The sequence below is a fragment of the Athene noctua genome, chromosome 1 (assembly GCF_965140245.1).
Source record: "Athene noctua chromosome 1, bAthNoc1.hap1.1, whole genome shotgun sequence".
Taxonomy (NCBI): domain Eukaryota; kingdom Metazoa; phylum Chordata; class Aves; order Strigiformes; family Strigidae; genus Athene; species Athene noctua.
The window spans coordinates 238,839,884-238,856,180 of NC_134037.1; the positions used below are offsets into that span (position 1 = coordinate 238,839,884).

The window sequence follows — 16,297 nt, forward strand, 5'->3', positions numbered from 1 at the left end:
GACCTGCTATATCTATATTGACTTTACAGGTTTCTGGCTAACCTGTCTGTGTGAAGTTGTAGTTAGGGGAATTCAACAAGTCCTTCACATGATCTGTTCCAGTACTTATCCTTACTGTTAAAAATATGTTTCCTTATGTCTCAATTAATCTACCTTTTAGAAACTTAAGATCACTCTTCTTTGTCCTATTTGTGATACAACTTATAGCAGGAATTTTTTTGTTTTGGTTTTTTTTTGGCAGTCTGTTAAATATTGAAGGCTCCTATTTTGTCTCATCACCTCTTTTCTGAACTAAAGATCCCATTTATCCTCCACTGGTCATGTTTCCCAGAGTTGTGATCTTCCTTGGTATTCTCTCAACCCTCTGAAGGTAAAAGCCTTTCTCCTAAATGGAAAACACAAAAGTGGGTTTGTTATGTAAGTTTACACTGCAGTAGTCCTGAGGAGAACAAGAGTAATTCAAGTGTCCTCCATGGAGTGGTCCTGTTCGTAACAGCAGGATAATGGTTCCTTTTGCTGCACTAGTTTGCTTCAGATTCAGCATGTGACCCACTGCAAAACTTATGTCCCTCTTTGCAGAACTGCTGTTTAGCATTTATGCAACTGACTGATGTAATGAGCTGGCTTCTACCTTTTTTTCTGTTGCTTATTCTTTCCTGGTTGTAGTACTTTGGATTTGTTGTGTCCTGTTTTTTCTGATGACTTCTCCAGTTTTCAGGATTCTTCTAAATACCCTTTATGTTCTTCTGTAATGCTTACAGCTTTACCTGCGGTAGTGTCATGTCCAGATTTAAAACGCTTACTCAATTTATTAATAAAAATATTGACTAGTACCAGTCTCAGATACAAAATGCTGGTGCGCTCCACCACTCATTCTCTCCTAGTTTGACAGTAAACCAATGGTAACTAGTCTGGTTTGGTTTTCCAATACCCATCTTAAAAGCAGTTTCTGTAGATGGTATTTTACTAAGTTGCAGCTTGGCTTTCAAAATCCCAATTAGAAAAGTTTATCATCTCTACTGTCCCCTCTGTTATCCTTTTCTAGGAAGACTATGGTTTGTTCTTGACAAAACTGTTTAGACTATTATATATAATTTTAATATCTTTATTGGTTTGTATTATTACAGAATCACAGAGTGGCTGAGGTTGGAAGGGACCTCTGGAGGTTATGTGGTCCAGCCCCCCTGCCCAAGCAGGACCACTAGGATCCTGGTGCCCAGGATCATGTCTAGACGGCTTTTAAATATCCCTAAGTCCGGACACCTCTCTGGGCAATCTGTGCCAGTACTTGGTTACCCTCAGACTGAAAATGTGTTTCTTGATGTTCAGAGGAAACCTCCTGTGTTTCAGTTTGTGTCCATTGCCTCTTGTCTTCCCACACTCAAAGGAAAAAGAGCCCAACTCTGTCTTCTTTATACCCTCCCTTTGGATAATTTTTTCCATCATCTCAAGTTAGGCTGACGCTTCTTCAACTTCCAGTTTTCAATTGGTCCCAGTTTTAAAGATCAGCACTTGGCTTTGACTTTTTCTAGTCTCTTGTAACTTTACTTGTCCTTCACAGTTCTCAAAAAATAGTGTCTGGTAGCTCAGAGATTGTCTCAGGTGTATCCCTAATTATTCTTCGCATCTAACCAATTTGAACATGTTATCTAAGGACTCTGTCTAACCTGATCTCTTCTTAGTGTGTCATGCCTTCTAATCCTGCTCTTGCTCAAGTTATAGTCTCTGCCTTTTTAATGAAAATGGAAACAGACAAAAAAGATTAAACAGTGGACTTCTCATATTCATCTGTTTTTAATGGATAGTTTATATATCTTTTTTTTTCTTGTTTTGCAAGACTCCCTGCCAATCTAACTAATTAGCTGTGTAAGTGCCATGGGAATTCGGTTTATGCTTAACTGTTGTGACTATAATCTTTAGCCCAGTATAGTGTATTTTGCTTCTTTGAAGAAAAGAAAAAGGATTTTAAAACTAAATTCTGCACAACAAAGTTGTTAGACTGGTAAATGCATTATAAATATGCAGATTTAATTGAGAAAAAGCATCAGAGCTAAAATAAATAGGACAATCAGTTTAAATACATGTTTTGTTCCTCACTACAAATCAGTTACACAGAAAAATCTGTAACTTCAGGAGACCTGGTTAAAACGTCTTAAAAGTTAACTATTTTGAATGGAAGTTTCTCTGTAATATCTTTAGCTGATGCTTTCCATGTGAAGCCAATGTTCTACAAATGGGGATTTTTTTTCTTTTCTAACTCTGTAAAGGACTTGAGCTTGTAAAGTTCAAAAAGAGTAATTTGAAATTGAAAATGGTGGAAAACGAGGTATACTCTTCAGAGAGGGAGTAGTAGTACCAAAAACCCAGAATCTCTTGGACCGCAACATCGTCACTTCTCTTAGGCTGGAATAAAAAAAAGTGATGGAATGCCTGTGTACTTGATGCTTAGGATGATGTTAATATTTACCATATGGATTGGATAGAAGGTCTGTTTATTCTCAAAATAAAGTACAAGATGATTTTTAATGGGTAATACAACAAATTGCTTATTGGATGAGGGAAAGGCTGTGGATGTTGTTTCCCTTGACTTTAGCAAAGCTTTTGACACCATTTCCCACAGCATTCTCCTGGTGAAACTGGCTGCTCGAGGTTTGGACAATCGCACACTTCGCTGGGTAAAAAACTGGCTGGACGACCGGGCCCAGAGAGTTGTGGTAAACGGAGTTGGTGGCCGGTCATGAGTGGTGTCCCCCAGGGCTCGGTTTTGGGGCCACTCCTGTTTAACATCTTTATTGATGATCTAGACGAGGGGATCGAGTGCACCCTCAGTCAGTTTGCAGATGACACCAAGTTGGGTGGGAGTGTTGATGTGCTCGAGGGTAGGGAGGCTCTGCAGAGAGACCTGGACAGGCTGGAGCCATGGGCTGAGGCCAACTGGGGGAGTTTCAATAAGGCCAAATGCTGGGGGCTGCCCTTGGGCCACAACAACCCCCAGCAGCGCTACAGGCTTGGGGAGGAGTGGCTGGAGAGCTGCCAGTCAGAGAGGGACCTGGGGGGGTTGATTGACAGCCGGCTGAACAGGAGCCAGCAGTGTGCCCAGGGGGCCAAGAAGGCCAATGGCATCCTGGCTTGTGTCAGCAATAGCGTGGCCAGCAGGGACAGGGAGGGGATCTTGCCCCTGTACTCAGCACTGGTGAGGCCGCCCCTCAATTCTTGTGTTCAGTTTTGGGCCCCTCACTACAAAAAGGACATTGAATGACTCGAGCGTGTCCAGAGAAGGGCAACGGAGCTGGTGCAGGGTCTGGAGCACAGGTCGTACGAGGAGCGGCTGAGGGAACTGGGGGTGTTTAGTCTGGAGAAGAGGAGGCTGAGGGGAGACCTCATCGCCCTCTACAGCTCCCTGAAAGGAGGTTGCAGAGAGCTGGGGATGAGCCTCTTTAGCCTAGTAGAAAGCAACAGGACAAGAGGGAATGGCCTCAAGTTGCGCCAGGGAAGGTTTAGACTGGATATTAGGAAGCATTTCATTCCAGAAGGGGTTGTTAGGCGTTGGAATGAGCTGCCCAGGGAGGTGGTGGAGTCCCCATCCCTGGAGGTGTTCAAGAGTAGGGTCAATTTAGAGCTTAAGGATATGCTGTAGGTGGGAACTGTGCTAGGCGAACGGTTGGACTGGATGATCTCCAGGGTCCTTTCCAACCTAGATGATTCAATGATTCTGTGTGATTCTGTGAAATATTGCCTCTTTGTGCGGAACAGGAAAACAAGCCATTGATCTTGCTGAACAGAAAAGAACTAATGAATTTGTACCATTCTCTCATTTAATCTCCAATTTCACGAATAAAACAATGCCAAGAAAAATGCCATCCAAATTGTGCAGATAAAGTAAGGCACCTCAGTGATGAATTTTTCCCCTGACTTCACCAGGGTATTTGAGGGATATCTGCTGTTAGAGTATATGCCCAGTAAACAAGGTTTTGTTACAGGAAGAGAAAGCAAGCTGTAAGCAAAGGCACAACACATTTCTTTTTTCATTAAGAATAATGCTGAGACCAGAAATAAAAATAATACAGCTGACTTCAGTTATAATTAGTTGTATCATCTTAACCATTTCCAGTTAAAAGTAACTCTCCGATATGTTGGTCAGTGCAGCTAGTGTGGTCAACCTGGAGAAGTAGGGACAGGGTTCTGAATATAGGTGCAAACTAATGAACATTTGTATCAGCATTGAAACAACCTGGGTGAAGCATACTGAACAGTGATAATTTAAAACTCGAAGTGAAGCACAGTGTGTGGAAAGACATGCAAGATGTACATATTAAAGATTACATGTGTGCTAGCGGTGTGTTTTAGCTAGTGACAAAAGTCTTATTTCAACTCAGTCTTCAAATTTCTTAAAAATAATTTCTGATAATGCAATTTCCGTTTCAGAAATCAGTACTTTACAAATGCAAATTCATTCACATGGATTCAGTAGGAAATATTTCAGAATCATTAGCAGGTTTCGAAGAAGTCTTCTAATTTTGGCTGCCTACAAATCCAGAGTTGGAAAATTATTAGATATTGTACCTTGTCAGAGAAGCTGTTGCAGTGATGAAAAATGTTTTTTAACTCATTATCACTGCTGTGGGGTGGAATTTTTCATGATAGCAGATTCCTTCTCTGTTGAAAAGTAAAATCTAACATCACAGTGTTTGTATAGCCAGAATATTACAATGGAGATTTGTGTGAGACAATTCTGACAAAAAGGTTAGCACTTGGAGAAGGCAGGAAGATAATATTTACTTATACAGAGTAAGATCATAAAATGCTGTAAAAATCTTGTGTTAATTTTTGTATTCAGTGAAAGAGCCCATCCCCATCCAAAGGTACTGCTTCCAATTAGGATATGTTCACCACTACTCAAAATCTGTAATTTCTAGGTCATTCATGAATAAGAGTCATCTTTCTAATTTACAGGTTCCTAAGATAGGTCACAGAAGTGAACACGTTCCATTGCCTGTAGAAGGACCATGCAATGAATAGTTCATACTTATACATCATTTTTTAAATTATCTAAATGATACACTAGATGAGTTCAATCGTCTCAACAGTGTCTTTAAGTTATGTAGACAGGAGCATGTTTGAAGATAAAGTAGGAAATACTTGAAGCAAAGTTTGATTATACATAAAATCTGTTTACCTTTTTAGAAAAACTTTCTGGGTGATCTCACTGACTTTAGAAACAAATAAGGACTTTGAAAGTTATACATTAAAGAAGGATGAGATATTAGTGACAATACATGAATTCTTTAATACCTTCCTTATTTCTAACTTATAAGGCATTTTTAGAGTAGTACATACACCTGAAAGTATTCTTAGATTGGGTGAAGCTACTTGGGTTCCCAAGAACTTGCAAGATTCTCTATTTTATTGATTTGTAATAAGGCATAGACGGCGTTAATTGTTCGTATTTTATTGTATGTACATTTTGCCTAGCCAGTGAATACTTATCCCAATTTCAGAATTGGAGAATGATTTTTCACATGAAAGAAAATCTAGCCTTTACTGTATTTTATAGACCAGTCAGAGCATGTTTCTTGGCAGGGAAAAAAAAAAAAAATGTGTAGGTATTTGCTGCCACAAGTACTTGGCACACAGTTGAAATAGTATTGAAATAGTATTCCTAATCATTATCATGAATGGAGGACTGGTTACTGGTAAGAAAACAAATCAGAAGATAAGATGCCTCAAAAAACACAGCTTAGTGCATGGGATAAAACTTTAAGATTTTGTATTCTATGCATACATCTGCATCAAGAATACACTGAACAGGAAGACATGCAGAACAAAATTGATGTAGGCACAACCATGATGATTAAAGATTTGAAATTACTGAAACATCTGTGAAACACCCTGTTTTCCTTTCATTTCTGGAAACTGAATGATAGTTACCCTTTTGAACATGTTGTAATTACAAGTCATAGCTGCCATTGATTGATCAGTAGCGTTGGGTGAATTGCTGTGTGTATCAGTGCCACTAGACAGGATGGTACCATTTTCCTTTTGCTGAAGAGAGTGAAACTTAGTTCTGCAAGCAGAAGATTACTGGCTTTAATTGAAGGCATGAATGCAACTGAAAAGTAAAGTCTTATTAGCTGCATTAAGAATTAGCAACATGGGAAAAATTACTCTTAACATTAAAAACTGAAATCAGTACTGCATTTGGGATAATGATCTGCTGATTGGCTTGAGAACACTGCTCGTGAGGCTAATGTCTTTAAGTAGTAGTAAAAGGTACCAGCCTAAGGCTTACAGTAAAGAAGTGGCTTACCAATGACAGATATCCTTGATCCTCCCTCCTTGCTTATCTGGTGGATACAGCTGTTGCTGAAACCAAGTTAAATGTTCTCATCTGAGAGAAACAGATAGGGAGGGATACTGGAAAAATAAATATCTCTCCCCTACACACAGACCTCAAAAAAAAAAAAAAGCAAAACACAGCGGAGAGTGATATTTTAGCTCAGAAAGAACTCATGAAACCCATACAGTTAACTTCTGAGTATCTAACAAGTAAGCTTTTTTTGATCTCCTGGTAATTTAGATAACTTCACAATCTTCTCTAGAAACACATTAAATTTGTTCATTTTATGACACATATTTTGCAGATTAGTTACTCTCTGTTACTTTCTTGCCATTGCAAGATCTAATGAACGTAGAAGGTAATGAAACATTTTGGAAATGAAACATCACAGAGCTGGATGTTGGAGGTGTTATGATTCTGCATGGTAGCATCCCTTAATTACCTCATAGTCACATTTTGTCCATTTGACAGTAGGAAAAATCAAGAGCTCACGAGTATGTTGGGGTTCCTCCTAGTCATATGAGTTCCTGCTGCTTATTGACTTCACCGTGCAATCTCAGGAGCTTTATGCTCCTTATCTTGTCCGTAAAGTGTCTCCACAATGTCAAATTGTGGCCTTGGGATATTTCCTCTTTTTTTCTCAGCCTTATTGTTGTTAATGTCCATTAAATACCTCAGACCCCTGTGGTAATATTCAATGCTATAAAGGGACCGCAGTGTTGCATTGTTAGTCTTGCTGCCTATACTCTGTACTTCTCTCTATTACTTTGTAGTTCTATCTGTAGTTATATAATAGAACATCTTATTGCAAGATGTTTTGGCTGGAGAAAACATTCTTATTTATCTGATATTACAAGTTGGAAAGCAATAAAGCTTGTGATCAGACCTTAAAGTTGAGGTTCACATTACCACCTTTAGTCTTAGTCAGTGGTGAGAGAAAGGACTGGGGCTTCATGATACGTTTATTTCCTCACTGAACGTACTATAGAAACACCTGCTGTTTCTTCTTGGCTGAGCATGCTCACATGAATGAGAAAGCCAGTATAACTCTTCTGTCAGGAGTTCAGATCTATTTCTGATATAGTTTTGGCATCAAAAGAAAATCAAGGGAAAAAAATGCTCTTCTGTTTCATGGCTTACCAAGGACCCATTGTAGAGTTATCAGAATACTGTTGGTGAGGAGAAGATAAGTATTTATTTCCTTACCAGTATAGATTCTGTATAGAAAATATGGTTTTAAAAACCATGCATTTTGATTTTGTTTTTCCTTCCTCTTTAGGTACACATAGTTCTCCTACAGCAACAGGCAGATTATGGTAATGTCTTAGAGGAGACAAGCAGTGGTTGTGTGGTTACTGAGTGGGATATTTGCCTGCAGTAAAATTTTATTTTCCAAACTAAATGTGATAACAGAATTGCATAAATAAGCTGTTCATGGGAGCTGAGACCTACTTACAACAAGCAGCATGGTTACATTCTACCCATGACTGGAAATCGTTTTAGACTCTGTAAGTAGTCTTGCCACAGTCTTTGAAGACATGAGTTGCCTGACCCCGGTGTGCACAGCACTGAAGGCTTGCCCACGTGGTTGTCCACAGGCCATACTGTAGCCCATGTAATTTATGAATAAACTTGTAAACCCATAGAAAACATGGCAGTTGACAAAATTTACCTTAGGGTTCACAGTGGTATTTGAGCAGAGAAAATATATGCTCAATTTGAACTATGATCTTTTAAAACTTCACAACCTGCAAATTATTTTTGAGAGAAAAAAGAAAATTGTGCCAAAGAAGTTAATAACTGAGCTCAGAAGGGTTTGTACAAATAGAAAATAGGGAAAGACAAAATTTCTGTGACACCAACTGAAGAGAAGATAGAGTTGCCCTGACAGCAGAGACTGCTAACAGCATCCAGGGCTGTATGAACAGGAGTGGACTCAGTAGAGACAGGGATGTAATTAGTCTCTACTCAGAACGTGTGAGGCCACTCTGGAGTACTATGTCCAGTTTAAAGTCTCCCAGTTTAAGGAAGACATCACTAAATCAGGGGCAGTTAGAGGAGGACCATCATGATGGTGGGGAGCTGGACCACTTGCACTGTGAGGAGAGGCTGATGGATCTGGGCTTGTTCAGTTTGGAAAAGGAAATGGCTTCAGGGGGACTTGCCAGCAGCCCCCAGTGCCAGTGGGGCAGCATCTCTTCTCCATCAAGATGATGGAGTCAGGCTCCTCACAGTGATGTATGGTAAGAGGATGAGAGGTGACATGTATAAATTGAAACAAGAGGTTCAGACTGGATATAAAAAAAAATTTTCACTGGAATGGCAGTCAGGTACTGGAATGGGTTTGTCCAGAGGGGACTGTGCAGTGTGTGTGTATTTTCCAGAAATAACTGGAGAAAGCCCTGAGAATCGCAGAATTTCAGAATGGTTGAGGTTGGAAGGGACCTCTGGAGGTCATCTGGTCTAACTCCCCTGCTCAGGCAGGGCCACCTAGAGCCAGTTGCCCAGGACCATGTCTCCAAGAGTGGAGATTTTACAACCTCTCTGGGCAATCAGTTCTAGTGCTCAGTCACCCCCACAGTAAAAAAGTTCAGACAGAACATCCTGTGTTTCAGGTTATTGTCTCTTGTCCCATCACTGGACATTCCTGAAAGAGCCTGTCTCCATTGGACTCTTCCCTAAAGTATTTATATACATTGATAATATTCCCCCTGAGTCTTCTCTTCTTTAGGCTAAACAGTCCCGGCTTCCTCAGCTTTTCCTCATAGGAGAGATGCTCCAGTTGCTTAATCATCTTAATGGCTCTTTGCTGGACTCTCCCCAGTACCTCCATATCTGGGGAGCCCAGAACTGGACACAGTACTCCAAGTATGGCTTCACCAGTGCTGAGCAGAGGGGAAGGATCACCTGCTGGCAACACTCCTCCTAATGCAGTCCAGGATACCATTTGCCTTCTTTGCAGCAAGAATGCATTGCTGGCCCATGGTCCTCTTGTCGTCTGCCAGGACACACTGGTGTTTTTCTGCAAAGCTGCTTTCCAGCTGAGTGACCCTCAGCATATATTGGTGCATGGGGTTGTTTCTCCCCAGATTCAGGACTTCAGAGTTCTCCTTGTTGCACTTCATGAGGTCTCTCTGGATGGCAGCACAACCCTCTGGTGTATCAGCCACTCCTCCCAGTTCTATGTCATCAGCAAACTTGCTGAGGGTGCACTCTGCCCCATCATCCAGATGATTAATGAAGATGCTGAGGAGGACTGAACCCAGTGTTGACCCCTGAGGTACACTAATAGTCAATGGCCTCCAACTAGACTTCATATCAGTGATCGCCACTCTCTGGGCCCAGCCACTCAGCCAGTTTTCAGTCTACCCTGCTGTCTGCTCATCAAGCCCATACATCAGCAGCTTGTCTACGAGGATTTTTTGGGAGACAACACTGAAAGCCTTACTGAAGTCCAGGTAGACAATATCCACTGCTCTGCCCTCATCTGCAAAGCCAGTCATTTCATTCAAGTTGTCAAGTTGGTCAAGCATGACTTCCCATTGGTGAATTGATGTTGACTAATTCTAATTATTTTCTTGCACTTAATGTGCCTTGAAATTGCTTTCAGGATTCATTGCTCTGTCACCTTCCCAGGGACTGATGTGAGGCACACCTGTCTATAGTTCCCTGGGTACCTCTTTCTGCCCTTTTTGAAGATATGAGTGACATTTGCTGGGTCTTCAAGTGGCTATCCCAGTCACCATTATCATTCAAAGATTATTGACAGTGACTTTGCAATGACATCAGACAACTCCCTCAGCACTTGTGGGGTGCATCCCACCAGGTCCCATGGACCTAAGTATGTCTACTTTACTCAAGTATTATCTAATCTGTCTCTCCTCCACCAAGGGTAGATCTTTCTTTCTCCAGGCTTTCCCCTTGCTTCTGGGACCTGGCATTCCTGAAAGTCGGTCTTGCTAGTAAAGACTGAGGCAAGGAAGCCATTCAATATTTTAACCTTTTCCATGTTCTGTGTCACCAGGGACCTGCCTCGCTCAGCAGTGGGTGTGCAATCCCTAATCTTCCTTTTGTTCCCTTTGTACTTAAAGAATCCCTTCTTGTTGCCTTGACATCTCTCATCAGATTCAATTCCAGTTGGTCTTTGGCTTTCCTAACTGTCTCTGCATGCTCAGACTTGCTGTATATTCCTTCCATGTTACCTGTCCCTGCTTCCACCTTCTTTATACTCGATTTTTGTGTTAAACTTTTGCCAGGAGCAACTTGTTAATTAATGCAGACCTGCTGGTATTTTTGCCCAACTTCTGCTTGTTGATTTTGCTTTTGCTGGAGATTTTGCTGTAACATTAATCAGCTCTTGGGTCCCTCTTTCTTCCAGGGCTTTATCCAGTGGGACTCTTCCAACCAGATACCTGAAGAGTTCAAAGTTTGCTCTCCTGAAGTCCAGAACTGTGATCTTGTTTTTTGCCCTGCTCCATCCCCTCACGATCCTGAACTCCACTGTTTCATGATCACTGCAGCCAAGGCTGCCTTCCGCTTTTACATCCCTAGTGAACCCTTCCTTTTTTGTGTGTGTGAGCAGAGAGAGAGAAACGTCACTGGTATCTCTATCACTTGGATCAGGAATTTGTCATGGATGGTCTCCAGAATCCTCCTGCACAGGTTATGCCTTGCTGTGTTGTTCCTCAGGTTGGTTGACGTGTCCCCCAAGTGGACCAGGACTTCAAGCTTTGAGCAGAAAATTGAACTAGAGAATTTCTCATGCCCAACCTGGATTATCCTATGATCCTATGATGATTGTTCATTTCTGAAATTATCATTTGGACATATATGTGTTTCTGCTCCAGTGGGGAGATGTTCAGCTAGCTGTGAGAGGTGGGTTCCTCATAGGATAATGTGCCACTAGTATAGGGTTACTCTGATAATAGGTCATGGTCTATATGTAGCCCATCGGGACAATTTGTAGACCACTCCTAATGTCACCCTTTCTAAGGAGACTGTCAGTAGGACGAACGCCCTAGTGGGTGCAGCCAGCTGCCAGCCTTCCTCTTCCCCAGAAATGGTAGGACCTCTCCATACCATGTGAGCAGGAGCACTTCTTGCTGGGAGAGAAGGAAGATGGTGACAGGATGCTGTTAGCCTCTTCAGTTCAGGTCACCCACACTGTTCTTGTCCATGTGTGGCAAAACCCCAGATGAAGAAGAATTACTTTTAATTAATTTTTTCATTTCTGAATGGGTTGGGTGAAAATGATATAAGGGCTGTCTTGAGTACTTTCCTTAACAGCATTATATCTGTAGGATGGAAACATAACCTGGATGTGCATTTAGTTGCCTCTTCTTTCCTTTCGTACTGCTTTCCACCTGGTCCTTTCCAATACTTTGAGAGGAAATACTCATTCAAATACAGAATCTTATCTCTAACGTCATTCTAGCTCTGGCTGCTTATAAGGTATTGAGAGAACTTGAGTGAGTGTTAATACTTGTAACAAGAGAGTTAAGCTTTAGTGCATAACATGAATTGCAAGAGAGGGATGTTGATATTTGTTTTCTTTACATGTTGGAAACAGGAAAGCTTTTTACACAGTAAAGTATATTACAGAAAGTAGCTGGTTTCTGCATGGACTCGTTAAGTTTTTCTACTATGCAAGTGACCGTAGTCATTTAGCTTGGGTGGATCATTCTACTTTGGTCTTGTTTGTTGATGATTAGAATATTCAGCTCCCTTCCTGACTGATGCCTGTGAATGGGGCCCACACTGGGATAATGTAGTAGTTTTACAAGAACAAACAAGTTGTCTATTAGGTGTTTGGACATTTAAAATATTTGTTTACAAGAAAGGTAAAGGACCTGTTTACATTCAACATGTACAGATGATTTCTGGAGCAGCTGTTTATGTCAATACATGAGTGTAGGGTTCTTGCTGCAGTTACCTAGTGGAATCTGATTGAAAGCTTTCATCTGATTCCTCCTGTTTTCAGTTGATAATTTCCTCTTACAAACAAGGAAATGTTTTTCTCCATTTCCATTTATCATTCAGTATAAAGTGAGAGTAGTCATCAATGAATCACATAAAATGTCAACAGAAATAAATTAGCTGCTATTGGGCATTAGGAAGGTGGTAGAGTTTGGGAAGAAAAGCTTCTTTGGGAAGAACAAAGCATTTCTCTGGTCCTCTCAGTTCTCAGCTGTGCTGTATGTTCCCTCAGTAACGCATCAGTTCTTGCTTCTATTTCCTTCAACAGCTTGATGAAAGACAAACAGTTAAGGCAGCCAAGAGAAATACATTTCATGACATCATTCTCTGGTGGATACGTTTAAGTTAATTAGTTATGCTCAGTTTTATTTCTTTGTTCTCTAATCTGTCTAAACTATGTTACAGGCTCCGCTGATCATCTCTGTGAAGACTAAATAATGTGCAGGCTTGTACGTGGTATTTTCTGACTAGGGAGAAAAAATTATTGTTTATTTCTCTTAACCTATGTTAAGGAACCTTAACATGGGAAGAAAATGGGCAACAAAATTCTGATACAGAACTAAATGTTTACTGATGTATTTTTAAACAAGTGATGTATACTGACATCATCAGGTGAAGACAACATAAACATTGCTGCAGACTTCTAATTGTATATTGGCTAAGATATCTTTTTTTTTTCCTTGTCTGTATAATATGCCTGGTGATTAATTTACTATCCATTATGAGTGCAAGTCATCAGCATTATACACACTAAATTCTTTCATCCTTAGGCCAAGGACCATTTTGCAGGTATAATGCAAGGATGCCTGTGTGGGTGTATATAAACTCTAACCTGAACATCTTGCAGTGCTCTCAAGTGGGAGGGTAATTTCGCCTCTTCATTGATTTTACTGATGTCTCTTACGAGCAAGTAGTGCCGTTTCCCTCAACCTGTGATGAATTGCGTGTGCTATACAATGTGGGCTGTTGCTCACCAGAGGATTAAGCAGGAGCAACAAACCTGCTTCACTTTCTTCAGAGCTTTCATGAGTGACAGACACCTGCGTCATCTTGTACAGTCTTAACATTTTGATATATAAAAGCAGCCTTCCAGTTCTTCTAGAGGAGACTGCCTAGGTTGACAAAATGCTTACAGTGCATTTGGATCATTTACAAAAAACCCACTGCATTACTTGTGCTAAAATCTTCAAAAGCAAATAAATTTTATATGTAGTCTCAGTACTGTTAAGCTGTCCTAAGTACCTGCAGTAACCATGGTATTTAAAAGTCTGGATTACTGCAGCAGTTCTTTGTCTGGGATGTAGTACATACTGTACTTGGATTTTAATGGAGCCATTTATACAGATTTTATATTTTCCCATAAAACCCCTCAAGATGAATGAAAACAAGCGTGGGCTAAATGTTTGTGCTTTTCAGTGCTCTTTCTGTTACAGAATCTTGCTGACTTTCTTAATTGCTAACTTATGCAGTTTCTTTGTCTTTTAGAATGTCGGGTGGTGAAATCCACTTCCTATACCAAAATAGCTTCGACTTCACGTAGAAGCACCACCAAGAGCCCGGGCCCATCCCGACGCAGCAAGTCTCCAGCTTCTACTAGCTCAGGTAAAGCACTTAAGAAATCTTTCTTAACAGCAACCACTCTGTTTCAATACAGTTGGCAATGTACTTAAAATTACACATTTCTGTGGAAAAACATTGTATGTATGAAACAGCTGATAGTAAAAACTCACTTGTTTTCTTAGTGGCATCTGAGATTAAGTCTTCCCAGTACAAAGTAATTCTTTGGTGTTTTGTAAATCATACACTGGCATTACCATGGTTCAATTTATTTTCCATACGTGATTTTGCTGCCAGTATCTAGAGCGACAAAAAGAGGTATTCTTTGTACTAGGAACTGAATGAACACAATGCAGAAAGTAGTCAAAGTTATGCAGCATAGGATCTGTGTCTGCAAAAGGCTTTTTCTGTATTTTGTTTCTGAGGGAATTAAGAGGTAGTAGTGATGAAAGGAGAGGTTAAAGACGGTGAGGATGTTGAGGAAAGAGGGGCAGGGCAGGGAAAGAATGCAATTACAGATGTGAATGTGAGGTGCAAAGATAGCTGAGGAAGAAATAGGGCAGAGCTGACCTAACAAGCCAGTAGTACAGGCTGGAGAAAACACAGCAAAAAGCTTTAGAAAGTTCTGTCTGAAGGGCCTTGCTTTGGCTGCCTTTGCAGCTGCTCCCACTAAATAGTCTATGACTAGTTCCCCCCTGCAGCTTTTTCCCAAGCAAAACAAATAAATAAACAAGAAAAGTGCATTAGATAATTTGCTAGTATTGGTGCCTGAAAGTACAAATAATACTTCGTGTGGGCCAGCTGAGTAAACCCAATCCAGCATTTGCAGCATTGCTTGTCAATATGGATTTTGCAAGAGGCAAAGATTAGAGCTGTCTGAAAGCCACCTCACTCTTTCTGCTCTAAGTCTTCTACCAATGGGGAAGTGAATGTCATAGTGTGACCTGCATCCAGCACCAGTCTTTATGGGGAGGTGGTGATCAGAATGGCCCAGGTGCTTCTAGCAGGTTTCAAGGAGGGGAGGCATGCACTTAGTCTCTGGTTTTTCACAAGAGACTAAGCTGAGAAAAAAAGCATCCTTGCTCAGAGGAGGAGGGGAGTGGGAGAGACACAATGAAAGACAGAGGTGTGGGTAGCAAGCAACACATCCTGATAGAGATGGAATGGGAAGAACAATTGTGAGGAACAAACCCAGAGTAGCTCTTCCTTAAACATATATTAAGTAGCTTTATTTGGAGCTAGGTAGAACAGAGTTAAATTAAATTGTAACAAGGGAGGCCCTGTTTAATGTGTGAATGTTACGGAGTCTTTCTGGTTTTTCCCAACGAAAATTCATTTGGGAATATGAGTAATGGACACTGAACCTGTATGTGTTCATTTCTATGTGAAATAACTGCCCTGCTATGCATAACAAGTGTTTCTGCCATGGGATTAGCAACGTTTTTGTCATGTTGACTATGTGATATGTTGTTGGTTTTGGTCCTGAGAGAATAGTACTGGTTTTACTTAAACGTGCAGAGGAAGCGTAGGTGAGTAAATCTTAGTTTCCTGCAGTTCAGTTTTACAATAGTCTGAGCAGAATACCATTACATGTTCAGTCACTGCAAAAGATCAGGAGATTATTTCACAGTTTGTGAAAAAAAGGGAAGTTTTCATTGTGCCACAATAATAATTGATATATCATTAAATTTATAGCAAGAAAAGAAACAGTGTAGTGGAAATATGAATGGTTGGTTCTGTTCTGATGACAGATTTACCCATCTTAAAAATATCTTATGTAAAAACAATAAATTTAGAGGAAATAAGTAAATAATAGTTTGTCAAAAGGTGGTCCATGACCTTGCCTATTTGACATATTTATTTGGACACTGTAATTAAAATTTTCTTGCAGAAAGACATCAGATGAATTCCTACAGGAACGTATAGGTTGACAGAATAGACTGTCAGCCAGCAGGAGCCTGGGTGAAGAACTGGCTGAAGGTCAGGGCCCAAAGGGTTGTAGTCAATGAGGCTGCAGCGGTGTTCCTCAGTCCTTAATCCTAGGGCCAGTTCTGTTCAGTATCTTTATCAGTGATCTGTATGAAGGAGTTGAGTGCACCAGTAGCAAGCTTGGTGATGATCCCAAGCTTGGGAGATTCTCTTGACTTTCTCGAGGGACAAGAGGCCTTGCAGAGGGATATAGGTAGATTGGAGCATTGGGCAATCATCAATGGGATTAAATTTAACAAGAACAAATGCTGTGTTCTGGGATGGAGTAATGCTGAGCACAAGTATGTATTGGGAGAGTGACTGGAGAGTAGCCCTGCAGAAAGGGATCTGGGGGTGCTGGTCACCAGCAGGCTCCATAGCAGTCAGCAGTGTGCCCTGGCAGCCATGAGGGCAAACCACATCCTGGGGTGCTTCACACACAGCATAACCAGCCAGCCA

The 16,297-nt window shown here is 40.8% G+C and overlaps 1 protein-coding gene across 3 annotated transcripts in view; it reads left to right on the forward strand.

Annotated features, from left to right (window-relative positions):
* Nucleotides 1–16,297, forward strand: part of DCLK1 (doublecortin like kinase 1) — a 255,207-nt gene that overhangs the window by 163,229 nt on the left and 75,681 nt on the right. For all 3 annotated transcript variants that reach the window (XM_074914194.1, XM_074914204.1, XM_074914221.1), the window contains exon 5: nt 13,799–13,915. In XM_074914194.1, coding sequence (XP_074770295.1) covers nt 13,799–13,915 — 117 coding nt within the window. The remainder of the gene's footprint in view (nt 1–13,798; nt 13,916–16,297) is intronic.